The 27,423-nt window shown below is 46.0% G+C and overlaps 1 protein-coding gene across 2 annotated transcripts in view; it reads left to right on the forward strand.

Annotated features, from left to right (window-relative positions):
- Window positions 1–27,423, forward strand: part of CDAN1 (codanin 1) — a 218,573-nt gene that overhangs the window by 177,346 nt on the left and 13,804 nt on the right. The window contains exons 22-27 of one of the 2 annotated variants that reach the window (XM_069730898.1): window positions 1,328–1,406; window positions 1,491–1,645; window positions 10,890–10,997; window positions 11,331–11,394; window positions 11,469–11,671; window positions 26,064–26,159. In XM_069730898.1, the coding sequence (XP_069586999.1) occupies window positions 1,328–1,406; window positions 1,491–1,645; window positions 10,890–10,997; window positions 11,331–11,394; window positions 11,469–11,671; window positions 26,064–26,159 (705 nt within the window). The remainder of the gene's footprint in view (window positions 1–1,327; window positions 1,407–1,490; window positions 1,646–10,889; window positions 10,998–11,330; window positions 11,395–11,468; window positions 11,672–26,063; window positions 26,160–27,423) is intronic. The other variant, XM_069730906.1, reaches the window with a different exon arrangement.

The raw sequence follows: 27,423 nt of genomic DNA on the forward strand, positions 1-27,423 counted from the left end.
CCGCTGCTAGGTATGATGCCAGTGAGTATTAGAGTATTAGATTATAGGGTCAGGCATCTCCTAAGGCCTTTCTATCATTTTTTCTGTTAATGTTTTTTCTTTGTGTTGGTGATGGTTTTGTGTGCACCAGATTTTATATTGATGATCAATAAAAAGGTAATTTTTTAAATTGGGGTTTTTCTGTGACTTAGCTTAGTTTGATCTCCTAAGGCTACTTTCACAATTCCGTCAGTACGGGCCCGTCGCAATGCGTCGGGCCGATGGACGTTGTGACATTACTGCACGACGTGGGCAGCGGATGCAGTTTTTCAAATGCATCCGCTGCCCATTCTGCAGTCCGGGGAGGAGGGGCCGAAGTTTCGGCTGCGCATGCTCCGTCGAAAATGGCGGACGCGGTGCACAAAAAAGTTACATTGAACTTTTTTTGTTCGTCGCGTCCACCAAAACATGACGGATCTGTCGCACGACGGACGCGACGTGTGGCCATCCGTCGCTAATACAAGTCTATGGGCAAAAAACGCATCCTGCAAGCACATTTGCAGGATCCGTTTTTTTGCCCAAACCGACGCATTGCGACGGAGGACAAAAGACGGAAGTGTGAAAGTAGCCTAATAAATCTAGATTTACTGTGAACTACCACCTAAATGTTGCTAACTTCTGAACAGGTTACTTTTTTCGGCAGACTTTAAGGCCGTTATTTGGCAGTGAATTGCCATGGCAAACATCAGGACCACTCAATCATGATCTCAGGATGCCAATGGGGTTAAGGAGGGAGCTCCCACATTCTGTTAACCATTTACATACCATAGTCACTACTGACAGCAGTATCTGGGTTAAAAATCCATGGTTGGTGCCAACACCAATCAAGCATGATACCTTTCTGTATCAGCTATCGATGAATTTTCACCAGTCGGGGGATGCTATTGTCTGATATGTGAGATCAGTAAAAAGATGTATTCGTGGTGAATAAGGGGTTAAACAATAGGTCATTTCCTTCATTATACATTTCCATGAAAGTCTTTGTGTGTGCTGTCCTCCTGCAGTCATATGACTATGCTACATGTGATTTTGGTGGAGAATGACTGCTCAATCATTTTCTTAGAGCCATTTTGGTTTTAAAATACTAACCATTGCAAAGAGACTTTTGCCGTGTCCCTGTTAGTGCTTAGGAGTTGATAACTAAAAAGCTGGGGAAGGGTCTATTTGTAGTTAGGAATTGTGGAGACAAAAGATGGCTTAGTTGCTGTAGGTACCAAATGATAGGTCTCCTTGCGTACAGAGGATCTAAATTATGGCTAATCCTTATATATTGCTCTTTATACCTTAGGTGCTACGTAGTGCTGAAGAAATTGCTGTGTCCTTGGCGGTAGAGAAGGGCTGCACATGGCTGAATACAAACATCGCAGGTAGTATCAGCAATATCTATCCTATAAGAAATTATATCTAGATGTGTTTATTTTTTCTATTAATCCTGGAACATTCTATCATAGCATTAATTAGGAGGGAAGTGAAGGCAACTTTCAATCACATGGTAAAGTTACACAGTGCAATACCCTCATTGGAAGGGTTGGATGTAAAGAGAGGGTGTCGGGAAGGTTGTGAGCACAAAGTAACACGTCCGTCCAAGCTTCTTACAGAAATAAAGGTAGGTGCAGTTTTTTTTTTATCCTAACGTATCTGCTCTTGTCATGAGACTGATACAACATATCTATAGATCTCCCTATACGTATAGGGAACCTGATTCATGCTGTCCAAAAAACGAGCAGCATTAATCTGAATATAGCTTGCACAATTGCATCTTGGAGAAATTACAGTTTGAAGAGCTTTTACCTGCACCACTCCAGGTGTTTTAACAGGTCTCTACCTATATATGGGAGAGACCTGTCAAAATCCCCTGTGATGGCACTGGGAAAACCAGCCACAGGCTGATCCCTACCAGTCTCGTCTATGATCCCTGCGGCTTTTGCTTTTTGAACACTTGTTCCAGAACTGAGCATTTACAAGTCATCCCTCCATTGCAATATTGTGAAATACATAGTTACTGTAATTCAGGGCTTCAGCTAATACATACATGGAAGCATAGGCCCCTGATTCAGCAGGAAGCGTGTGCCTTTCCACAAATTGCACTCCACATTTAATTATGAATTAGAGAAAGAGTCATGGCGATGCTTACCAATCTATTGCTTCATTGGGGTACACACGAAATCATGAAAATAAAAAAATTTTAAAAAAAGATGGAGTTCAGGCATGAGGCCCCCCCCCCCCCTTCCACACACACACACACACACACACACTATTTTCATGGTTTCCCGTGTCCCCCGATGAAGGCTCCGAGAGAGATTTTGTGGTAAAATCGTCTTTTCTCCTACGCCTCATTGGGGGACACATACCGTGGGTGTATGCTCCTGACACTAAGTGATACAAAGAAAGTTAGCTCCTCCCCTGCAGTATACATCCTCCTGCTGGCTCTCAGCTAACCAGTTCTTGCTTAGTGTCTGTAGGAGGCACATGGGTCTGGTTCAGACCCCAACGTTTTTATTTTATTTTTTACTTTTCTGTAAATTTTTATTTTTTAATTAACGGAGTGAAGGGGGCGACGGATCCTTTCAAGGTTCCGATCTCCCCCAAAACATCAACAGGCAAGCACGCGGAGTATACCTCCCCGTACCCTCTCCTGCGACGTGGGAAGCCATGCCTGAGCTCACTTCAGGGGCGACGGTTCCTTCACGGTCCCGATCTGAGTGGATCCAGTCAGCGATGGGCCTTTGCAGTGGGATATTCACATGCTGACAGGCCTCCTCAGCTTCCCTGTGGCCCACCTACCTGAGGTAACGCTCCGGCCGCCTGCAAAAATTTAGCCCCTGGCTTCGGCCGATGTGTAGGCCGCATCCAGGAAGCCATGCCCGCACTATGGCGAACTAAGGCGGCTCCGCCCACCTTTTCTGGCGCTTCTTCCCTGGCATGGGAGCGATCGCTTCTCTTAGCAACCCTGGTATTGCTCACGGCTGCTACAGAAATTTAGGCCCCGGCGTGGGCCTATTCACGGAAGCCACAAGGCTCCGCCCACATCACGTCTGTGGCCCTGCCCTCCGAATTGGCGCCTTTCGCTCTCTGCGAGACTTTCCCTCCTCTTCAACTTCGGTGGCCATCTTGGTCCACCCTGCCAGCACACACACACACATAGGGGCTATGGTTTTACATTAAAGGGGCACAACGATTCTGCATCCGGGTAAGGAAGTACTGCTTTCTTCCCCTGCATCTTCCCCCTGTACTTAACATGACCAGTATTTCCTGCCACAGGCACATGACCAGTATTCCTGGTCTTAAAGGCACATGACCAGTATCCCCCGGTCTTAAAAGGGCACGACCAGTATTACTCGGTCTTAAGGTACCGTCACACTCAGCAACTTTGCAATGAGAACGACAACAATCTGTGACGTTGCAGCGTCCTGGATAGCGATCTCATTGTGTTTGACACGCAGCAGCGATCTGGATCCCGCTGTTATATCGCTGGCCGGAGCTAGAAGTCCAGAACTTTATTTGGTCGCTAGATCGGCGTGTATCGTCATGTTTGACATCAAAACCAAGGACGCCAGCAACGTTTTTACATGGAGCGAGAACGATAAGTGAGTCGCCATTACGTCACTGGATCGCTCCTGCTGTGTTTGACGTCTCTACAGCGACCTAAACAGCGACGCTCCAGCGATCTAGTTTAGGTCGGATCGTTGTCTATATTGCTGCAGCGTCGCTGAGTGTGACGGTACCTTTAAAGGCGCATGACCCGTATTCCCTGGTCTTAAAGGCGCATGACCCGTATTCCCTGGTCTTAAAGGCGCATGACCCGTATTCCCTGGTCTTAAAGGCGCATGACCCGTATTCCCTGGTCTTAAAGGCGCATGACCCGTATTCCCTGGTCTTAAAGGCGCATGACCCCGTATTCCCTGGTCTTAAAGGCGCATGACCCGTATTCCTGGTCTTAACCCCTTCATGACCCAGCCTATTTTGACCTTAATGACCTGGCCGCTTTTTGCAATTCTGACCAGTGTCCCTTTATGAGGTAATAACTCAGGAACGCTTCAACGGATCCTAGCGGTTCTGAGATTGTTTTTTCATGACATATTGGGTTTCATGTTAGCAGTAAATTTAGGTCAATAAATTCTGCGTTTATTTGTGATAAAAACGGAAATTTGGCGAAAATTTTGAAAATTTCGCAGTTTTCACATTTTTTATTTTTGTTCTGTTAAACCAGAGAGTTGTGTCACAAAATAGTTAATAAATAACATTTCCCACATGTCTACTTTACATCAGCACAATTTTGGAAACAAAATTTTTTTTTGCTAGGAAGTTATAAGGGTTAAAATTTGACCAGCGATTTCTTATTTTTACAACGAAATTTACAAAACCATTTTTTTAGGGACCACCTCACATTTGAAGTCAGTTTGAGGGGTCTATATGGCTGAAAATACCCAAAAGTGACACCATTCTAAAAACTGCACCCCTCAAGGTGCACAAAACCACATTCAAGAAATGTATTAACCCTTCAGGTGCTTCACAGAAGCAACATGTAAGGAAAAAAAATGAACATTTAACTTTTTAGTCAGAAAAATGATCTTTCAGCAACAATTTTTTTATTTTCCCAATGGTAAAAGGAGAAACTGAACCATGAAAGTTGTTGTCCAATTTGTCCTGAGTACGCTGATACCTCATATGTAGGGGTAAACCACTGTTTGGGCGCACGGCAGGGCTTGGAAGGGAAGGAGCGCCATTTGACTTTTTGAATGAAAAATTGGCTCCACTCTTTAGCAGACACCATGTCACATTTGGAGAGCCCCTGTGTGCCTAAACATTGCAGATCCCCCACAAATGACCCCATTTTGGAAACTAGACCCCCAAAGGAACTAATCTAGATATGTGGTGAGCACTTTGAACCCCCAAGTGCTTCACAGAAGTTTATAATGCAGAGCCATGAAAATAAAAAAAATAAAAATTCTTTTCTCAAAAATGATTTTTTAGCCCGCAATTTTTTATTTTCCCAAGAGTAACAGGAGAAATTTAACCCCAAAAGTTGTTGTCAAGTTTCTCCTGAGTACGCTGATACCCCATATGTGTGGGTAAACCACTGTTTGAGCACACGTCGGGGTTTGGAAGGGAAGTAGTGATGTTTTGAAATGCAGACTTTGATGGAATGCTCTGCGGGCGTCCCGTTGCGTTTGCAGAGCCCCTGATGTGCTTAAACAGTAGAAACTCCTCACAAGTGACCCCATTTTGGAAACTAGACCCCCAAAGGAATTTATCTAGATGTGTGGTGAGCACTTTGAACCCCAAAGTGCTTCACAGACGTTTACAACGCAGAGCCGTGAAAATAAAAAATCATTTTTCTTTCCTCAAAAATGACGTTTTAGCAAGCAATTTTTTATTTTCACAAGGGTAACTGGAGAAATTGGACCCCAATAATTGTTGCGCAGTTTGTCCTGAGTATGCTGGTACCCCATATGTGGGGATAAACCACTGTTTGGGCACACGTCGGGGCTCGGAAGTGAGGGAGCACCATTTGACTTTTTGAATACAAGATTGACTGGAATCAATGGTGGCGCCATGTTGCGTTTGGAGACCCCTGATGTGCCTAAACAGTGGAAACCCCTCAATTTTAACTCCAACACTAACCCCAACACACCCCTAACTCTAATCCCAACTGTAGCCATAACCCTAATCACACCCCTAACCACAACCCTAATTCCAACCCTAACCCTAAGGCTATGTCAAAGAATTGACATGCTGCGGAAAATAAAACGCGTTTCCGCACGGTATTTTCCGCACCATGGGCACAGCGGATTTGGTTTTCCATAGGTTTACATGGAACTGTAAACCTGATGGAACACTGCTGCGAATCCGCAGCGGCCAATCCGCTGCGGATCAGCAGCCAAATCCGCACAGTGTGCACATAGCCTAATCCGCAGCAGTTTCCCATGAGTTTACAGTTCAATGTAAACCTATGGGAAACAAAAATCGCTTTACACATGCTGCGGAAAAACTGCACGGAAACGCAGCGGTTTACATTCCGCAGCATGTCACTACTTTCTGCGGATTCCGCAGCGGTTTTACAACTGCTCCAATAGTAAACTGCAGTTGTAAAACCGCAGAAAATCCGCGGTAAATCCGCAGCGGTTTAGCACTGCGGATTTATCAAATCCGCTGCGGAAAAATCTGCAGAGGACCAGAATACGTGTGCACATACCGAAACCCTAACCCTAACCCTAGCCCTAACCCGAGTTCTTACCCCAACCTTAGTGAAAGAAAAAAAAATTCTTTATTTTATTATTGTCCCTACCTATGGGGGTGACAGGGGGGGGGGGGGTCATTTAGTATTTTTTTATTTTGATCACTGTGATAGGTTTTCACAGTGATCAAAATGCACTTGAAACGAATCTGCCGGCCGGCAGATTCGGCGGGCGCACTGCGCATGCGCCCGCCATTTTGGAAGATGGCGGCGCCCATGGAGAAGATGGACGGACCCCGGGAGACTCGGTAAGTATGATGGGGTGGGAGGGGGAGCACGGGGGGTGGATCGGAGCGCGGGGGGGGTGGATTGGAGCGCGGGGGGGTGGATCGGAGCACGGGGGGTGGATCAGAGCACGGGGGGGTGGATTGGAGCACGGGGGGGTGGATCGGAGTGCAGGGGGGGTGGATTGGAGCACGGGGGTGGGATTAGAGCACAGGGGGGAGCGGACAGGAGGACGGAGGGGAGCGGAGCTGTGTACAGGACTGATCGGAGGAGTGGGGGGCAGACCAGTGTATCCAGCCATGGCCGATGATATTGCAGCATCGACCATGGCTGGATTGTAATATTTCACCAGTTTTAATAGGTGAAATATTACAAATCGCTCTGATTGGCAGTTTCACTTTCAACAGCCAATCAGAGCGATCGTAGCCACGGGGGGGGTGAAGCCACCCCCCCCTGGGCTGTACTACCACTCCCCCTGTCCCTGCAGATCGGGTGAAATTGGAGTTAACCCTTTCACCCGATCTGCAGGGACGCGATCTTTCCATGACGCCACATAGGCGTCATGGGTCAGATTGGCACCGATTTTTATGACGCCTACGTGGCGTCATGGGTCGGGAAGGGGTTAAAAGCACATGACCAGTAATCCCTGGTCTTAAAGGCGCATGACCAGTATTCCTAGTGTTAAGGGCATATGACCAGCATTCCCTCGTCTTAAGGGCATATGACCAGTCCGAAGCCGGTCACCCTAAATGAGCTCAGGAGCCCTCCGCCGCCAATCCCAGCTTATCCCAGAGTACCTAGTTCCCTGATTGGGTTTCGTCACTGCCGCAACCCATGGATTCTCTGACAAGAGATTGAAACCCTCCGTGAACCCTCTGTGGCTCGGAGTGCTTGCAGGAACAATATAGATGGTCTCTTTCCTTCAGGCTAGCAGGGGTCGCAAGTATTCTAGAAACGTACACGCGCCTAGAAAACGGAAGTTTCATTTCCTGATCCTTCACCAATGATTTGCTGAGAACAAGTCTGAATATGGATCGGATATTGCATTCTGGACTCACCAGAACTTCAGAAAATGATGAATTTGCCTATTTATATCATTAACCAATCTCTGTAGATTGACGAGGACTTCGGTTCTACTCTAGATCACGCAGTGTCCCTCATGAGGAAACTAAACTCCCTCGCAGAGCACCTGCCATTCACCCGGACAGGGAGCGTCCGGATAAGCGATCCACTGGACAGAAACCTCTGCAAGCACAGTATCCTTTTTCAGCCAATATGCAAACACGGGGTGTTTCCACCACGTATTCCCACCTAACGCATGAGAAGCCATGCCTGGTCTGATTCTTAAGGGCAACGGGTCCATTTAAAGGACACCGATCTCCCCACACCAGCAATAGACGAGGACATGGAGTGTCGCCTCCATGTATCCTCTTCTACAGCCAGGCCTAACGCCTGTGGTATACCTACCAGTATCCCTACCCGATGGATCATCAATTAAGACTACAACCGACTGTCAGATGGCAAATCTAGTTCGTTCTGTCTTGCGGCCTCCAGTTCAGCGATCTACCCTCCCTTAGCCGCCGCATGTGTTGCTAGAGCAATGGTCTCTTGGTCAGAGACCTTAACTATTTTGATTTGCTATAGACCCAACCAGCAGTGGATCAGTTGTCCAGGACGGTCTAGATCTAAGGGATCTTGGTTCCAAAATGGGGACCGAAAAGTAAGACCGACCCTGAACCTCAAACTTCTACCAAGCTTGACAAGGTCCCCCTTCTTCGGATGGAGTTCCTCCGCTCAGCCATTACTTCAACGGAAAAAGAGGGAGTTTCTGGCATCCACCGACATTCGGGATGCTTACCTTCACATTCCTATGTTTTTCCCTCTTCAAAATTCCTTCGCTTTCCCTTTCGCGAACAGCATTTTCAAATCACGACCTTGTCCTTCGGCCTTGCTTCCGCACCCAGAGTGTTCGCAAGGGTTATGGGGCTGTCATGTTCCTCTTACACCCTAGAGGCATGTTCGTCCTGCCCTATCTGGTCGACTTTCTAGCCGCTCTTCCAGCCCTACACTGAGTCGTCTATATCTCTTGCTATACCCTCTCTCTCCTGGGCTGGCAGCTAAACTTACACAAGTTTCCTCATTTCCAGTCCAACAGATATCCTTTTTAAGGATGATCCTGGAATCTTCCAGAAGTTTGGTGATTCTCCCTTGAGACAAGGCCGTGGCCCTTCAACAGGGAGCTCGCGCACTTGTTCACTTCACTCATTCCATTCGATTTGCTAGGAGTGTTCTGAGAAAAATTGGTGACAACAATGGAAGTGGTTTCCCTCGCACCTCTTGTTTTTTGCAGGTCAATCGGGCTTTCAGAGGGTAGTCTCTGAGCGCCTTCCTCATCCAGGGAAGATCCTTTCTCCCGGTTATTAGTGACTACCGATGCCAGTCCTCTCCTCCTGATCATTGTAATGGGGATCCGAACGGTACAGCTAGTTCTACAGCAGGTCCACTGCCTTCTGGCGGGTCACCCCATCCGATTCAATCGGACAATCCCACGTCTGTGCCATACGTCAATCATCTAGCAGGTACCCACGGTCAGGCGTCATGGCCGAGGTACCTCACATTCTTTGTTGGGCCACGATCTATCATTTGATGATCTCGGCACTACACATTTCAGGTGTAGAACTTTGGGCGGCGGACGCCGTCAGGGTCCCGCCTCATGTGAGTGGGAACTTCATCCGGAAGTCTTCCATCAGATCCGACTTCTCTGGAGCACTCCAGATGTTGGTCGGATGGCATTCAATGTACTCTAAGTTCATGGTTCGGCCTCCAGGTCTAAAAGCCATCGCAGTGCATGCTCTGGTTCTTCCATTGTACCAGTTTCCTTCACCCCTCTTCCACTACTTCTGAGATCTTTTCGGAAGCAGGAAGGGCCCCAGTGATCCTGGGAGATCCGCACTGACCATGTCAGGTTTTTTTCTCATTTGCTGAATTAGTATTTTTCCATCTTATTGGAACAAAACTGCAAATATGGACTTCCTCACAGAGAGTCTTCACACGTAGTTTTTCCCTATCGCATACAGTTAGATCTTTGGGACCTTAATGATTCTGGGAGTCTCACAGTAGACTCCTTTTGATCCTGACAGACTTTACTATCAGGGAACATCGCCCTTTTTTCTCTGCGATCTGCAAATCCTGACGAGTCTTCGGAGCTAGCAGACCTTTTTCCCTTATTACCATCAAGGCAAGGTTGTCTACAGGCAATCCCCATCCCTTGTTACCAAGGTGGTATTGTATTCCCTCAGTTATGAGGGCATCATTCTTCCCTTATCTCTTTCGGCACCAGTCCACATAACGGAATGGTCCCATATTCTGAACGTGGTGAGGGCTCTGAGTAGGTACGTCTTGAGGACGGTGTCCTTCCGAAGGTTGGACACTTTATTTGGGCTACCTCACTGTAAGAGGACTGCTTCCTGACGATTACAGGAAGGGTTTAGCCGTTTCATTAGCCATGTTAGCTTGGTGGATTTGTTACACCATCCAGGAATCCTTCCATGTTAGGCTGACATCTATCTCCCTGTCTATCGAGGTTTCTTGGATTCTAGGCACCAGGCGTCGGAACAGCACGACTGCAAGCTTGCGGGTTCGTCCAGTCCGCAGGAATTCTTGAAGCACTATAATTCCCAGACTTTCACAGACGCGAGTCTGGGCAGGCGGACTCTGCAGGCCGAGGTGTCGCACTTGTAAGTAGCGGTTACACAGGGTCTGATCTGAGGTTGACCCCCCCCCATCCAGGGACTGCTTTGGGACGTTCCACGGTCTGTGTCTCCCAATGAGGCATAGGAGAAATAGGGATTTTTGTGTACTCACCGTAAAATCCTTTTCTCTGAGCCATTCATTTGTGCTTGTTTTATAATTTGACATGCTATACTCTCATATATATAATATGACATGCTATATGCTCATATGTTGTTATTGATCTACTGCTGTTGCACCGAACTGGTTAGCTGAGAGCCAGCAGGAGGGTGTATACTGCAGGGGAGGAGCTAACTTTCTTTGTATCACTTAGTGTCAGCCTCCTAGTGGCAGCAGCATACACACACGGTCTGCGTCCCCCAATGATTGGCTCGGAGAAAAGGATTTTACGGTGAGTACACAAAAAACCCTATTTTCACTTGAGCTCCACATTTTATTGGTGGAACTGGCATCAGCATGACAAACCTCACAACACTTTTGTGCAACGTCTTTTAGAGCAAAATTTTTGTAGGCGTTTTATGAAAGGTTTCTGGCATAAAAGCTTTGATGAAGCAGGGCCTATTTCTTAGTTTGTAGTGTTTTATTTATTTTCCATTGCTGACCTTGTAGTTAAATTTTACATTTGGTTTGTTTCTAGGAAATCCTCTGCATTGCTCTTGGACCACGTAATAAAACAGAAGGAGTAGAAATCACAGAACTTAAACGTTTTATTAATTGTCTCTCAGAAACTCTGAATTGCCGAAAGGTATTTTTTTTTTGTTCTTGTGTACATGTAATTAAATGATTTTTAAGTTTTGTTGTATCATCTAATAACCATCCATGGATTCCTAATGGTATTAAAAGCCAAATATTGTTATATTTGCATGAGGTACATGTTGCAAATGATGGCTCCTCATGTCTAGGCTAGATTTCATTGACTTGCATATCTAATATTTAACATGTAAAAACAAAAAAAAAACAGGTTTGTGTAATAACAATTGCATCAAAATACGTGGTATTGTGATAGTACAGAAATGACGACCCCTTTCAAGTGCTGTTTTTTTTGTATTGTCTATATAATTTACTTTTCTTTGGACAGTACCTGACCACTACAACAGAGCATCATCTTGCAAAATGTACAGTAGAGATGGCTTCACTTATAGGTAAGGCAAAACTAGCATGTAGACCACTAAATAAACTGCACTGTCCTCTAAGACAAATTTTCTTTAATTTGCAGTGTCTGATCAAATTCCATTGCTTGGTTATACAACTTCAGAGGAAGATCTTGTACAACAGCAGAGCAGGAAGCTTGAAGAAACAAGAAGTGTCCTGACATCTTTACTTACAGTCTGGGGGAATGACTTCAGGGTTCCAGTACCTGTACAGCTAATATTTAGTCTCAAAACTATCACTAACAATCGGCACGTTCAGACCTGCAAGGTGAGATTAGTAAGGATTTAAAGGGAAGCTGTCCGCAGGATTGTGCACAGTAACCTACGGGCAGTGTCAGGTCGGAGCCATTATACCGATGATACTTTGATGAAATCCGTCTTGTGGTTGTTTAACCCCTTTCTGCCAGCTGACGGAATAGTACCTCAGCTGGCAGTATCCCCCGCTTTGAGGTGGGTTTCGGCGGTGAGCCCACCTCAAAGCCACGACATGTCAGCTGTTTTCAACAGCCGACATGTGCCCGCAATGGGCACAAGCGAAATCACGATCTGCCCGCACCCATTAACTAGTTAAATGTTGTTAAATTCTGACAGCGGCATTTAACAAGCGCTGCCGGCCGTTGGGCCGGAAGTACGCGCATCGCTTGACCCCCATCACGTGATCGGGGGTCATCGGTGCATTGCCATCACAACCAGAGTTAGGTATCCTGAAGACCTCTATGATTGTTGATGACGGACTGCTATGAAAGTTCAAATCACCCCCCTTACACCCCCAATCAAAATAATAAAAAAAAAAAAATCAAGCCTACACATATTTGGTATCGCCGCGTTCAGAATCGCCCAATCAATCAAAAAAAAGGATTAACCTGATCGCTAAGTGTCATAGCGAGAAAAAAAATTAAAACTTCAAAATTACGTTTTTCCTGGACGTCCCGCCTGACAGCACCCTGGAGGACATCCTCCTTCTCCTTGCCGGGACAGGAAACACAAGAGGTCCGGTCCCACCCCCAATTCCTCAGTGTTTTTCCTGTCCCTGCATGGAGGGACACACGAGAAGAGCTGCGCAAGCTTACCAAGCTCAGGGGGATCGTGCAGCCCGCCAATATCCTTCCCCCTGTCAAGAGGCTCAGGTTCGAAACTTCCCAAGGGGAGTCCCTCTACCCCAAAGGCCTGGAGCAGGATGAGGCTCCAGGATAGAGCCGTTCCTCCCGGTGGGAGGCTCTCGGCTCAGGACGCGGTGCCACAAGGATGGGGATCCTGGCGTGAACAGCGTTTCTTTGTCAGCAGGGGGGGCGCTGTCCTGGCAACGCTACATCCAGCGTGGCATGCTGAGCTTCCGAGTGGGCGGCTTCCGGAGTCTCGGTGGTGCCGCGTCACATCCGGTATCGTCAGTGCCGGTGACGTGTTGAAAGCAGGGTATAGTGTGCGCTCCAGCGGTGGATCGCATAGCAGCGTGGTTGCTACTTGCGATAGCGTCCAGCGTCGTGCCGAGGTGCTTCTGGCTCCAGCTTCAGATCGCACCTATGGAAGGAGACATGATCGAGGATGGAGGTGTAAGTCCGCCTTGCGCAGTACACCCTCACCTCAGATAAAAATCCCAGCATGCATACTAGCCTATTACTCCCTATCTTATGTCGTTTAGGATAAGGGAACCCCCGCTGCTCCCCCGGCCACAGCTAAAAAAAACACAGCAAGGCCTCGGTGAAATCTAACAGATGTCCTGTATGCCACGTTAAACTTCCAGACTCCCATGGCAAGACTCTCTATGCACCTTGTACTTCAAGGGTCATGAAAGATGAGCAGTCATTGCTGCTTTCAGAGATGAGATCCCTAATTCGGGAGGAAGTTCAGACCTCTATGTCCAGCCTCTCACAGCCACGTCCGTCCAACCAAGTCTCAGGCCGGAAGCGAGCCAGGCAGGAGAGAGACCAAAAGGAGCCGGAGTATACTTCTGATGAAGGTTCCGATCTAAGGGACTTTCTTTCAGAAGAACAGGGGGAGCTCCTAGCAGAAAACCAGGATTGAGCCAGAAAGTACCTTTCCAGGACGTCCCTCCTGACAGCACCACCAGGAGGTTGTCCTTCTTATCCTTGATAGAGACAGGAACACAGAAGAGGTTAAATAGCCCCTCTCCACCTCCACCCTTCAGTGTTTTTCCTGTCCCTATCAGGGACAGACGCAGAGGAGTTTTGGTGCGGCTTACCGTGCCGAAGATTCTAGCAGCCGGTTGAGCAGGGCTCCTGGGAAGCTGCATCCCTCTCCAGAGGGCTCTGAGTAGCGGAGGCTCGCTCCAGCGGAAGACTCCGCAGAGCGCGTTGACACCGAGGGAGGTCCCTCAGTGCGGGTCGAGCTGTGTGCTCCCATCTTTGGCACACCCCTCTCCAGAGGGCTCTGTGCCTGCAGCTGTGTACCTGGCCGCACGCAGGCGGTGATCAGTCTCCTGGCGTGGCATCATTTCCAGTGATGACTTCCGGTGGCGGGGTTCCGGCCCGGGCCCGGTTCCTGCCGGCGGGGACGCCTAGAGAACACGTGGGACGGTGCTAGTGGGGCCGGGGAGGAATTCCTGCCAACGGTTCAGCATTCCATCAGGGATGCGTACAGGTCCGTTGCAGATCAGGAGGATCACCAGCAGCTGAGCTCGGAAGGAGGACGAGGCAGATGGTTTGAAGCCTGGTAAGGCAGTCTATTTAAACACAAACATCTGACAGCACACTTGTCCTAGGAACATGGAAGGTGCAGGTCGTGCAGACATTCAGTCCTCAGAGCTTGCCCCAGAACATATAAATTATACATAGTGGGGTCCTTTTTTCACAGCACTAGTCACACACAAGCTATAAGGATCTCTATTGCAGGATAAAGAAGCACCCAAACGTTCAGCGGCAGTTCCTAAACGCAAGACGAATAGATGCCCACTATGCTCTAACAAACTTCCAGATGGACATTCTAAGAAATTGTGTGATGGCTGTATGTCGGGACTACTTAAAGAGGAGCAGTCCTCCTTTCTAGATAGTATTAAAACTATCATTAGAGAGGAGGTACAGTCCACGGTATCAGCCCTGATGCCTGTTGAATCCCCCCGTCCTAAAAGGCCCAGGTGGGAGCAAGATCCTATATCTGATTCTGTGGAAGGCGAATGTTCTTCAGCCATCCTCCCAGAAGAGATAAAGATATCTGTTCTCTTCTGAAAACACGGACATACTCTTGCAGGCCGTTAGAAACACCATGAAGGTAAAAGAGGTCACAGAACCTCTTACGGTCCAAGATGAGATGCTTGGCGGGCTCAGAGCTCGCAGAAACAGGGTGTTTCCGGTGAACCACCGTATAACAGAAATGATCCTGGAAGAATGGGAGGATGTCGGAAAGAAGCTAGTAGTCCCAAAAGATTTTAGATACCGACTCCCTTTTGATCCAGACTAGACCAAAGTATGGGAATCTATACCTAAAGTGGATATACCAGTGGCCAAGGTCTCAAAAAAGACCGCTATACCATTTGAAGATTCCTCTGGTCTCCAAGACCCTATGGACAAAAGATCAGATCATCTCCTCAAGAAGTCCTGGGAAACGTCATCCGCTATCATGAAGACTAATATCGCGGCTACCTCAGTAGCCAGGTCAATGACTCTGTGGGTAGAAAAATTAGTAACCCAAATTAACAATAAAACACCCAGAGAGGAAATCCTAAAGTCTTTACCGTTATTGAAGATGGGAAAAGACTTTATGGCCGATGCTTCGACGGAATCAGTTCGGTTCGCAGCAAGAAACAACGCCCTATCTAACGCAGCAAGAAGAGCTCTATGGCTCAGGTCATGGTCTGGCGATATGCAGTCAAAGAACAAACTGTGTTCAATACCCTTCTCCGGCCTTCATGTTTTTGGTCCAGTTTTGGACGAGCTGCTTGAAAAAGCAGCAGACAATAAGAAAGGCTTTCCTGAGGAAAAGACGAAAAATCCACCGTCCTTTCGGAGGACTCGTTCCCATCCCAGACAGGACTATAAAGGGAAAGGGGGAAGATGGAGCTACCCAAAAGGTGGTAGAGGTACCTTTCAGGATCAGAAGCCAAGAACCAGCAGACAATGACGCCAGCTTAGTGGGTGGAAGACTCCAGTATTTCTTACAGGGCTGGAAAAAGATCACTCAAAATTCTTGGATCTTAAGTACGATAGCACGGGGGTACAGAATAGAATTCAGCCAATTACCCCCCAGGAGATTTTGTCTGACTCAGTCCTTGACAGTTCACCAGAGACTTCTAAAAGATATTCAGGAACTTATCCAGATAAAAGCCATCATTCCGGTACCCCACTCTGTGGTTCAAGGGACACTATTAAAGCCTGTTCTCCATAAAAAAAAAAAACGGGTGGAGAATACCGTACGACCATAAATCTAAAACCTCTAAATCTGTCGGTAACCTACAAACAGTTCAAGATGTAGTCCCTCAAATCCGTAATACCTCTAATCCAGAAAGGATCAGTAATGAGCACTTTAGACCTAAAAAGTGCTTACTACCAGGTTCCCATCTACGCCTCACACCAACAATATCTCAGATTTGCTATAAAAGACGGAGATCACATTCTACACTTTCAGTTCACGTGCCTGCCGTTCGGCCTCTCGTTTGCTCCCAGAATCTTCACTAAACTCATGGCAGAGGTGATGGCCTTTTTGAGAGAAAAAGAGATCCTGATTGTCCCTTATCTGGACGACATCATGCTTATAGCAAACTCCTCTCAACAGATGGAGAAGAATTTAACAACGACGATGTCCGTCCTAAAAAGCCTAGGATGGCTAATAAATCTAAAAAAAAAAATCAAACTTCAAACCTGAGACAAGGAAGTCGTTTCTCGGAGTGATCTTCGTCTCAACTCAGGAACATACGTACCTCCCGCAACACAAGCAAGAATCATTCAAAAAAGAGATTCCAATGTTGCAAAAGCAAAAACAGACCTCCATGAGGAAGGCCATGTGGGTGCTGGGGTTAATGGCATCATGCATTTCCAGTGTTCAATGGAGTCAGTATCACTCGACCCTTGCAGCAGGAAGTCCTGTCATTGTGGGACGGCAGAGACACAACCCTCGACAACAAAGTGCGTCTATTCAGAGACGCAAAAAGATCACTGTCATGGTGGACCATACCAACAAACCTCGAGAGAGGAAGACCTTATAGAACATCTCCGTGTATGAACATCACTACGGATGCAAGTCTCAGAGACTGGGGAGCCCACATAGAGGAGGACTCAGGGCAGTCTGGGAAGCCTTAAAAACATATCAGAAGAAGTTAAAGGACCAACACATCCATATTTTTTCCGACAATTCAACAACAGTAGCCTTCCTACTTCATCAAGGAGGTCCAAAACATCGCCATTTACAGTACCTGTCAGATACAATATTCTCCTGGGCAGAGCTCACAGTCAAATCCATAATGGCAGTTCACCTAAAAGGCACCAAAAACCAGGTAGCTGACTTTCTGAGCAGACAAAAGTTATGCCCCACAGAATGGTCCCTAAATCAGGAAATCTTCCTCCACTTAACCCAAGGTTGGGGTTTCCCAGAGGTGGAACTATTCGCCTGAAAGAAAAATACAAAAAATGCAGAAAGGTTCTTTTCTCTAAATCCGGGAGACAGGCCGTCAGGAATAGACGCCCTGGCTCAGAAGTGGGATATGAATCTGACATATGCTTTTCCTCCATTGGCTCTAATACCGAGAGTCTTGCGGAAGATCCAGGAGAGCCAGACATCAGTAATCCTAATAGTTCCATACTGGCCCAAAAGAAGCTGGTTTCCGCTACTAAAATTGATGTTCTTGGAAGAGTGCATCCATCTACCAGCAAGACCGGATCTTTTATCCCAGGGCCCTCTACTTCATCAGAACCCGGATCTGCTACAGTTAACAGCATGGATCCTGAAAAAGAAATCCTAAGGTCAAAGGGCCTCTCAAATCCAGTCATTGCCACTATCCAGAGCAGCAGGAAGCCTGTGACTTCCGCAATATACGGGAAAGTATGGAAGAAGTTCTGTTCAGAGTACAACTCCTGTGTCGGTCCCACAGGGCCCAAATATCCCTAAGATCCTAGACTTTCTCCAGTCAGGCTTTGATAAAGGACTAAGACCTAGTACGTTAAAAGTACAAATTTCAGCCCTTAGTTCCTTCTATGACTTTCAGTTAGCTACTCATCCATGGATAGTGAGATTTGTTAAAGGGACTCGGTCCCCCCCTCTAGCTGTTATAAACTAAAAGAGCCACCTTGTGCAGCAGTAATGCTGCATTCTAACAAGGTGGCTGTTTTAGTTTTTGGTGCAGCTATTGCCAAAATAAAGCGTTTTATAATTTCGCCAAAATACCTTTCTTTAGACAGGGAGGCAGGTCTGAACCCCCTTGCTGGAAACGCCACACTGACGTCATTCAAATCTTCTGGGGCGCCGCCCCCTCTGCGCTGTTTTCCCATGAAATTCGGCGCCTGCGCTGTTTAGTACTAGCCGCGCTGTCTGCAAGACTGCATGTGAGGTCAGACGGCCAGAGCTTTAGTGTTTCCAGGAGTGCATCAAGATAGCACCCCTTATATCCCTTATATACCCTCCCTTGAGTACCTGTTTTATATGTGATGTAAACATGTGTAGAAAGGAATTCCAGTAAAATAGTTGCATCCATCCTGGTGTGGTACTTGGAAAAATCACTGAACGGTGGAGGTGGGGAGGGGCTATTTAACCTCTTCTGTGTTCCTGTCCCTATCAAGGATAAGAAGGATAACCTCCATCCTGGAAACACTATTATCGGTAAGACTAATTCCTACTTTTCCAGTCAGAAGAGACAGACGAGCTTGTCCAGGCAGTGAGGAGTTTCATGCAGATTGAGGAGACCTCCAAGCCACAGTCCAGACAGGAATTGATGTTCGGGGGACTTGTCGCAAAATCAGACAGTTTTCCTTATAAGTAAACATATTAAGGCTATGGTTCTAGAGGAGTGGAAGGATGCTGAGCGCCGGCTGGTGCTATCTCGTGACTTTAAAGGCCGCTTACCATTTGACCCTGAGGAAGTTAAGTTATGGGAGGAAATCCCTAAAATTGACGTTCCCGTAGCAAAGGTCACCAAAAAGACTGCCATACCTTTTGAGGACTCTTCTAACTTGCGTGACCCTATGGACAGAAAAGCCGACATTCTCCGAAAGAAAGCCTGGGAAGCTTCCGCAGCCCTAATTAGGACAAACATAGCAGCCACTTCGGTGGCCAGATCTATGTACTTATGGATGGGTCAGTTGGAAGAGCATTTGTCCAATAAGACCCTTAGATCTGATATTCTGAGTTCCCTTCCTATTATGAAGTCGGCAATGGCATTCTTATCTGATATGACGGCTGAGTCGGTTAGATTTTCAGCCAGAAACAGTTCCCTGTCTAATGCTGCTAGGAGGGCTGTATGGTTAAGGTCCTGGTCAGGAGATAATGCCTCTAAGACCAAGCTCTGCTCCATCCCATTGTCAGGGCAGAGGGTATTTGGACCAGCGTTAGATAGTATCCTTGAGTCAGTCTCTGACAAAAAGAAGGGGTTCCCTGAGGACAAACCTAAACGGTCCCTTTCGGAGAGGATTCTTCTCCAGATAGCAGTATGATTTCAGAGGGCAGAGTAGGTCCAGCAGAGGGTCGTACAGGGGCTCCCGTAGCCAGGGTAATAAGAGCAGAGGTTTCTTCTTTAGTGCAACCTCCAGAACCAAGACACAATGACGCCACTTGCATTGGGGGAAGGCTACGTCACTTTGCAGGAAATTGGGCCCAAATCACTCAGAATCAGTGGGTTTGCAGAACCGTGTCAGAGGGATACAGCATAGAGCTTTACGCCCCTCCTCCAGAAAGGTACATCGCGCCTACCATAGTCACGGCAGATTCTGCCATACTGATAGATTTACAGGACATGCTCAGTGCAGCAGTAATAATTCCGGTTCCTCTGTCAAAAATCCCTATTCGCCATCACAAAACCATCTGGCGATACTCGCGTTATTATAAATCTAAAACCTTTGAATTCCTGGGTGAGATACAAGAGGTTCCGAATAGAATCTATCCGGTCAGTAGTTAATCTCATAGATCAGGACGCTGTAATGTGCACTCTCGACCTGAAGAGTGCCTACTATCAAGTCCTGGTGCATCCTTCATCACAGAATCTGCTAAGGTTTGCAGTAGCACTGCCAACCCGGACCTGCCACTACCAGTTTCAGGGCCTTCCCTTCGGGCTGGCTTCGGCGCCCCGTATATTCACAAAGCTGGTGTCCGAGGTGGTGGCCTTCCTGAGAAGCCAGGGCATTATAATAATTCCATCCATACCTGGACGACTTTCTTCTCGTGGCAAAATCCGTAGAAGTCCTGACAGATCACAGGATCCGGACAATATCAGTAATGGAACCATCTAGGCTGGGTCATAAACTGGCACAAGTTTGACCTGTTACCAGAACACAGAAAGATCTTCCTGGGAGTGTGTCTAGACTCCAGACACAGTATATCCCACTTACCAGAGGACAAGCAGGAGATAATTCGAACCCGAGTCAGGTACTTACTGGAACATCGAATTTCCTTAAGGATCGCTATGAAAGTACTAGGCCTAATGACGGCATATATACCATGTGTCAGATGGGCACAGTCACACTCAAGACGCCTGCAGAGTCAGATTCTGTCTATTTGGGATTGCCGCCAGTCTTCACTAGATGCTCCCTTGAGGCTATCAGGACCAGTACGGACGTCTCTCCACTGGTGGACAGAGAACCTAAAGGTGCGTGTATTATGGTCCACCACCCCCTACGTAGTGGTCACTACGGACGCCAGCGCATGGGGCTGGGGAGCTCATCTACAAGGCAGAATCCTCCAGGACAGGTGGTCAGCAAACATCAGAGACAGATCATCCAACTTTAAAGAACTACAGTTAGGTCCATATATATTTGGACAGAGACAACATTTTTCTAATTTTGGTTATAGACATTACCACAATTAATTTTAAACAAAACAATTCAGATGCAGTTGAAGTTCAGACTTTCAGCTTTCATTTGAGGGTATCCACATTAAAATTGGATGAAGGGTTTAGGAGTTTCAGCTCCTTAACATGTGTCACCCTGTTTTTAAAGGGGCCAAAAGTAATTGGACAATTGACTCCAAGGCTATTTCATGGACAGGTGTGGGCAATCCCTTCTTTATGTCATTCTCAATTAAGCAGATAAAAGGCCTGGAGTTGATTTGAGGTGTGGTACATGTATTTGGAAGGTATTGCTGTGAAGTAAACATGTGGTCAAAGGAGCTCTCCATGCAGGTGAAACAAGCCATCCTTAAGCTGCGAAAACAGAAAAAACCCATCCGAGAAATTGCTGCAATATTAGGAGTGGCAAAATCTACAGTTTGGTACATCCTGAGAAAGAAAGAAAGCTCTGGTGAACTCATCAATGCAAAAAAGACCTGGGGGCCCACGCAAGACAACAGAGGTGGATGATCGTAGAATAATCTCCATGGTGAAGAGAAACCCCTTCACAACAGCCAACCAAGTGACAACACTCTCCAGGAGGTCAGCGTATCAATATCCAAATCTACCATAAAGAGAAGACTGCATGAAAGTAAATACAGAGGGTTCACTGCACGGTGCAGCCACTCATAAGCATCAAGAATAAAAAGGCTAGACTGGACTTTGCTAAAAAACATCTAAAAAAGCCAGCACAGTTCTGGAAGAACATTCTTTGGACAGATGAAACCATGATCAACCTCTGCCAGAATGATGGAAAGAGAAAAGTATGGCGAAGGTGTGGTACAGCTCATGATCCAAAGCATACCACATCATCTGTTAAACACGGTGGAGGCAGTGATGGCTTGGGCATGCATGGCTGCCAGTGGCACTGGGTCACTTGTGTTTATTGATGATGTGACACAGGACAGAAGCAGCCGAATGAATTCTGAGATATTCAGAGCCATACTGTGTGCTCAGATCCAGCCAAATGCAGCCAAACTGATTGGTCGTTGTTTCATACTACAGATGGACAATGACCCAAAACATAAAGCCAAAGCAACCCAGAAGTTTATTAAAGCAAAGAAGTGGAATATTCTTGAATGGCCAAGTCAGTCACCTGATCTCAACCCAATTGAGCAGCATTTCACTTGTTAAACACTAAACTTCAGACAGGAAGGCCCACAAACAAACTGCAACTGAAAACCACTGCAGTTAAGGCCTGGCAGAGCTTCAAAAAGGATGAAACACAGCATCTGGTGATGTCCATGAGTTCAACACTTCAGGCAGTCATTGACAACAAAGGGTTTTCAACCCAAATACTAAAAATGAACATTTAATTTAAAATTATTGAATCTGTCCAATTACTTTTGGTCCCTTTTAAAAACAGGATGGCACATGTTAAGGAGCTGAAACTCCTAAACCCTTCATCCAATTTTAATGTGGATACCCTCACATGAAAGCTGAAAGTCTGAACTTCAACTGCATCTGAATTGTTTTGTTTTAAATTCATTGTGGTAATGTCTATAACCAAAATTAGAAAAATGTTGTCTGTCCAAATATATATGGACCTAACTGTATATGCCGTGTGGGAGGCCTTAAGACGAAAACGGCTCACGCTCTCAAATTGTCATGTCAGAATATTTTCCGACAACGTGACAACGGTCTTGTTCTTAAAACATCAGGGAGACCCAAGACATCGACCACTACAGGACCTAGCAGAAACCATTTTCAGCTGGGCAGAAGATACAGTTCTATCCAAAACGGCAATCCACCTGGAAGGTTCTCAGAACGCGATAGCAGATTACTTGAGCAGACGGCAAGTGTGCCCAACAGAGTGGGAGCTAAACCAGAATATCTTCCAGAAGTTATGTCATCAGTGGGGAACCCCCAATATAGACTTATTTGCAAACAGAAGAAACTCGAAGGTCTCAAAATTCTTCTCTCTGAACCCCTTGGATCTTCCAGACGGGATAGATGCTTTGAGACAAAGGTGGGTGAAACCTCTCTCATATGCATTTCCACCCCTGGCATTGATTCCAGCTGTTCTCCGGAAGATCAAAGAGGACCAAGCAAAGGTCATTCTGATCGTCTCGTACTGGCCAAGAAGAAGCTGGTTCCCTCTACTAGGGGCCTTAGCAATCGACAACCCAATCGAGCTATCTCTGCGGGGGGATGTCATTCACCAGGGTCCGGTTTACCATCCGAACCTGGGAAAGCTCCGTCTTTCAGCTTGCATCCTGAAAGGGACATCTTGAAGGCTAAAGGCTTATCAGATCAGGTCATAGCCACTATCCAGGCTAGTAGATAACTTGTAACATCAGCAATTTATCTAAAAATCTGGAAACGATTCTGTCTGGAGGGTGGCAGGTCCGACGTTGTGACAGGCTCTCCGGACATGCCTGGTATCTTAAACTTCCTTCAAAAAGGGTTCAACAAGGGTTTTAGACCCAGCACCTTAAAGGTAAAGGTTTCAGCATTAAGCTCTTTCTTAGACTATCCTTTAGCATCTCACCCATGGATAGTAAGGTGCATTCGGGCTACCCAGAGAATGCGTCCCACCATTAGGCAGTTGTCTCCATCTTGGGACCTTAGCTTAGTCCTGAGGCCCTTGTGTAGGGGTACTTACACTCTGGGTGATGACATGCCTATATCAATTCGCACACGAAAAACTGCATTTCTAGTAGCGAACACCACGGCCAAGAGTGTTGGGGAAATCCAAGCCCTATGTACCAGAGACCCGTATCTCCAGATCAGGGATGATAGCTTAATCCTGAAACTAGACCCCACATTCATACCAAAGGTAGGCTCTGCTAAAAATAGAAATCAGGAGATAGTGCTTCCTTCCTTCTGTAACAACCCTTCCAACGCGAAGGAGAAAGCCCTCCACTCGCTGGATGTCAGACAGGCAGTTCTAGATTATCTGGAGGCCACAAGTACTTGGCGTATAGACCCAAACCTCTTTATTCTTTTTAGGGGAAATAACAAGGGTAAATAACAAGGGTAAAAAGGCCTCTAAGGCCTCAATTGCACATTGGATCACGACAGTAATCTCAGATGCTTACCAGTCTGAGGGGATTTCCCCTCCAGTAGGTTTACGTGCCCACTCTACACGCGGCGTTTCTGCTTCCTGGGCTGAGCGGGCAGAAGCATCATTAGATCAGATTTGTAGGGCTGCAACATGGGCCAGTGCTGGCACCTTCTGTAAACATTACAAACTTGATGTTATGTCCGGTCAGCAGACCGCCTTTGGGAGAAAGGTCCTCCAAGCGGTAATCCCACCCTAAGGAGGTGCTTTGGTACTCTCCAGGGTGCTGTCAGGAGGGACGTCCTGGAAAATAGGCATTAGACCTACCATTAATTATGTTTCCAGGAGTCCATCCTGACAGCACTGGTAGTTCCCCCCTGTCTTGTCATATGTAATATGATGTAATATGATCCTTTCATTAAAGTTTTATTTGCATTTTCCATGAGATGGTTCTAGTTACAACACTGAGGAATTGGAGGTGGGACCGGACCTTTAAACTCTCGTGTGTTTCCTGTCCCGGCAAGGAGGAGGAGGACGTCCTCCAGGGTGCTGTCAGGATGGACTCTTGGAAACCTAATTACCGGTAGGTCTAATGTCTATTTTTTGATCGCCGCGACACTGTATGCAATAACGGCCACTCAAAAGAACGTATCTGCACAAAAGGTGAATAATTAAAGACATCAGCTTGGCATGCAAAAAATAAGCCCTCACCCGACCCCAGATCACGAAAAAAAGGAGACGCTACCGGTATTAAAAAATTGCGCACATTTTTTTTTTTTAAACAAAGTTTTGAGGTTTTTTTTTACCACTTAGATAAAAGAGAAAACTAGACATGTTTTGGTGTCTATGAACTCCTAATGACCTGGAGAATCATAGCGCATGTCAGTTTTAGCATTTAGTGAACCTAGCAAAAAAGCCAAACAAACAAGTGTGGGATTGCACTTTTCTGCAATTTCATCGCACTTGGAATTTTTTTTCCTGTTCTCTGTGACATGACATGGTAAAACCAATGGTATCGTTCAAAAGTACATCTTGTCCCACAAAAAATAAGCCCTCACATGGCCATAATGCCGGAAAAATAAAAAAGTTATGGCTCTGGGAAGGAGGTGAGCGAAAAACGAAAAAAGCTCTGGGGGTTAAGGGGTTAATCTTTATTTTCAGTTTTGAGTTAATGATATGCTCGTGCTCCGAGGCAGCCTGTGGGGGGTTCTTCATGTGGTGCTCTGATTAGGTATTTACCAGTATGGCTGCTGACAGGTCACTGATCCCTCACTGACCTGCCCCCTAATTAACATAATAAATATTATATATACATATTGGGAAAAAAAAAAAAACCTTCTGCAAGCAGGTGCGCTGCAACAAAATCTGCATGTGTATTGTGTATACAATCAATATGGTTGTGGTTATCCTGATATTTAAAAGAAAAAATCCATTTGAAAATGGCACCTGCCGTACCTGCGCAGTAGCAGCTATCTGTGTATATAGAGGTGATCCAATAGCTGCTACTGCGCATGCGCCGGCGGTGCCATCTTACTAAAGAAAAAAAAATGTCCTCCAAGATGGCGCTGCATGCGCAGTAGCAGCTATTGGATCACCTCTATATACACCGATAGCTGCTACTCCGCAGGCATGGCAGGCACCATTTTGAAATTGGATTTTTTTTTAAATCTCAGGATAACTTCAACCATAATAATTATATACACAGTACACATGCGATTATGCTGCAGCGGTGGTGCCACGGCCGGCGCCTTCCTGTAAAAGGTTTTTTTTGTTTTTTTTTAGTATCTTCTCATAGTGGCCTGTCAGAAGCTATAGCCATACACATGAAGAACCCCCATAGGCTGCCCCAGAGTATGGGCATATCATTAACCCATTATCTACCAATGTCCTTTTTTTGGGACGCCTAATCTTTAGCTTCTAGCAACTAAGATTTTATAATTTTTATAATTAGGTCCGATTTTTTGTGTTGTGTTTGTAAAATGAATTTTTTCAAAATTGGAAATCATGTCATTGTCATTTTTAATTGAATATTGGGATGCCCTTTTCTGAAAAATCCGTACTTGTAAAAAATTTAACTTAGCAAGTAATGGGTTAAGTAGTCAAAACTGAAAATAATGATTAACCAACAACCACAAGATGGATTTCATCAAACAAGGTATCATTTTAATCAGTACAACTGCGCCGACCTGACGCTGACAGGTGCATTTTAATGACTTGTTTGTACTTTATGATAAAAAATTTGATTCACACTGCACTGGTCCCCCGTGGAAGCCAGTCTTCACAACTTTGCTTGGCATCATGGCCACCTCTGTCCCCACATCTAGTCTCTACTAGTCCTTATTTGACATCACAATGAGCTTAGTGAACACCAGACTCACCCGGGCACATATATATAGAAAGTCTACCACAAGATGACTGGACTGCACGTTGAACCAGGGCATCTGTAATAGAATTACTCATCTCTACTAGATGATGAGTTTTACAAATGTTTTTTTTATGTTGACACTGATACATCATAACTATCTCCTGTAATGGTCCTTCGTGTCAGCATGAAAACACATTCCGATAGGGTCCAACTAACCATAAAGAATATTCACTTACTGAAAGCAAGAGGAAAATTTGTAAAAACTGAATTGAACCTTAAGCATTTCATACACTTGTTTTCTTCTTGTAATGCAGTGGGAACTGTTCATGTTTATGCTACAACAATTGTCCGGTATGGGCCTTCTACAGGACGCTGACATCTGCAGGCTGCAGGAGTTCCAGAGGACTTCGGTAAGAAGGACTTAGTATATTTTGAACATGTTAAGTACAGAGGTAAGAAATGTGAAGGCAAAAAATCTTAGCGACTTTTGGTGTTTTCATGCTAGTTTCTCAGGTCCACCAAAGTAGGCTGACCTAATTCAAGATGAGTTGTGGTATACTGTATGACCGAAATCTTACTCCAGTCCTACTTAATAAATCAGGAGCATCTAACTCTCACTGGACCCTTAGTCAAGACTTTTGCCTCCTGAGCAGCATGCTACAGCGGAGATTTTCTTTAAAAAAAAATAATAATTTAAAGGGAACCTGTCAGCAGGATTTTGCATAGTAACCTACACACAGCGTCAGGTTGGCGCCATTATACTGAATAAAATGATACCTTGGTTGATGAAGTCGGTCTTGTGGTTGTTGTGTAATCTTTATTTTCAGTTTTGTGTTAGAGATTCTCGTGCCCTAAGGCGGGTTGGTGCTGATTAGATATTCATAATGCAGACTGTTGACAGGTCACTGATCCCTCACTGACCCGCCTCCTAGTTTGCTTAATGAATATATGTACATAGTGGGGGGGGAACGCTGCAGCATAATCGCATGTGTACTTTGCACTTAATCCCTTTTGCTGATTTAATTGAGCGAGAACAAAAGAAAATTTGAAAATGTTGCCTATACAGTAGCAGCTATAGGTGTGTACAGATTCGATAGCTGCGATTGCGCAGGTGCCATCTTTGTGGAGAAAAAAAAAAAATCCTCCTCCAAGATGGCCCGCCTGCACAGTAGAAGCTCTCGGAGATCGCCGATAGCTGCTATTGCGCAGGCTTGGGCGGTGCCAGGAAGGAAATCTTTTTCTTTTTTTTTCTTCAGCAAGATGGCGCCACCTGGGCAGTAGCAGCTATCGAATCTATACACACAGATAGCTGCTACTGCGCAGGCGCCATTTTCAAATAGCTTTTTTCCCAGGATGTCCCTCCTGACTGCTGCTACCTCCCAAGAGATACTGCCTAACCTAGACCCAGTCTCCAGCAGTTCATCAAAGACTTTTGAAGGACAAACAAGAGCTGATGGAGGTAGGGACTGTGGTGAAATATATACAGTGGGGCAAAAAAGTATTTAGTCAGTCAGCAATAGTGCAAGTTCCACCACTTAAAAAGATGAGAGGCGTCTGTAATTTACATCATAGGTAGACCTCAACTATGGGAGACAAACTGAGAAAAAAAAATCCAGAAAATCACATTGTCTGTTTTTTTTATCATTTTTTTGCATATTATGGTGGAAAATAAGT

Source organism: Ranitomeya imitator, chromosome 1, assembly GCF_032444005.1.
Source record: "Ranitomeya imitator isolate aRanImi1 chromosome 1, aRanImi1.pri, whole genome shotgun sequence".
Lineage (NCBI taxonomy): Eukaryota > Metazoa > Chordata > Amphibia > Anura > Dendrobatidae > Ranitomeya > Ranitomeya imitator.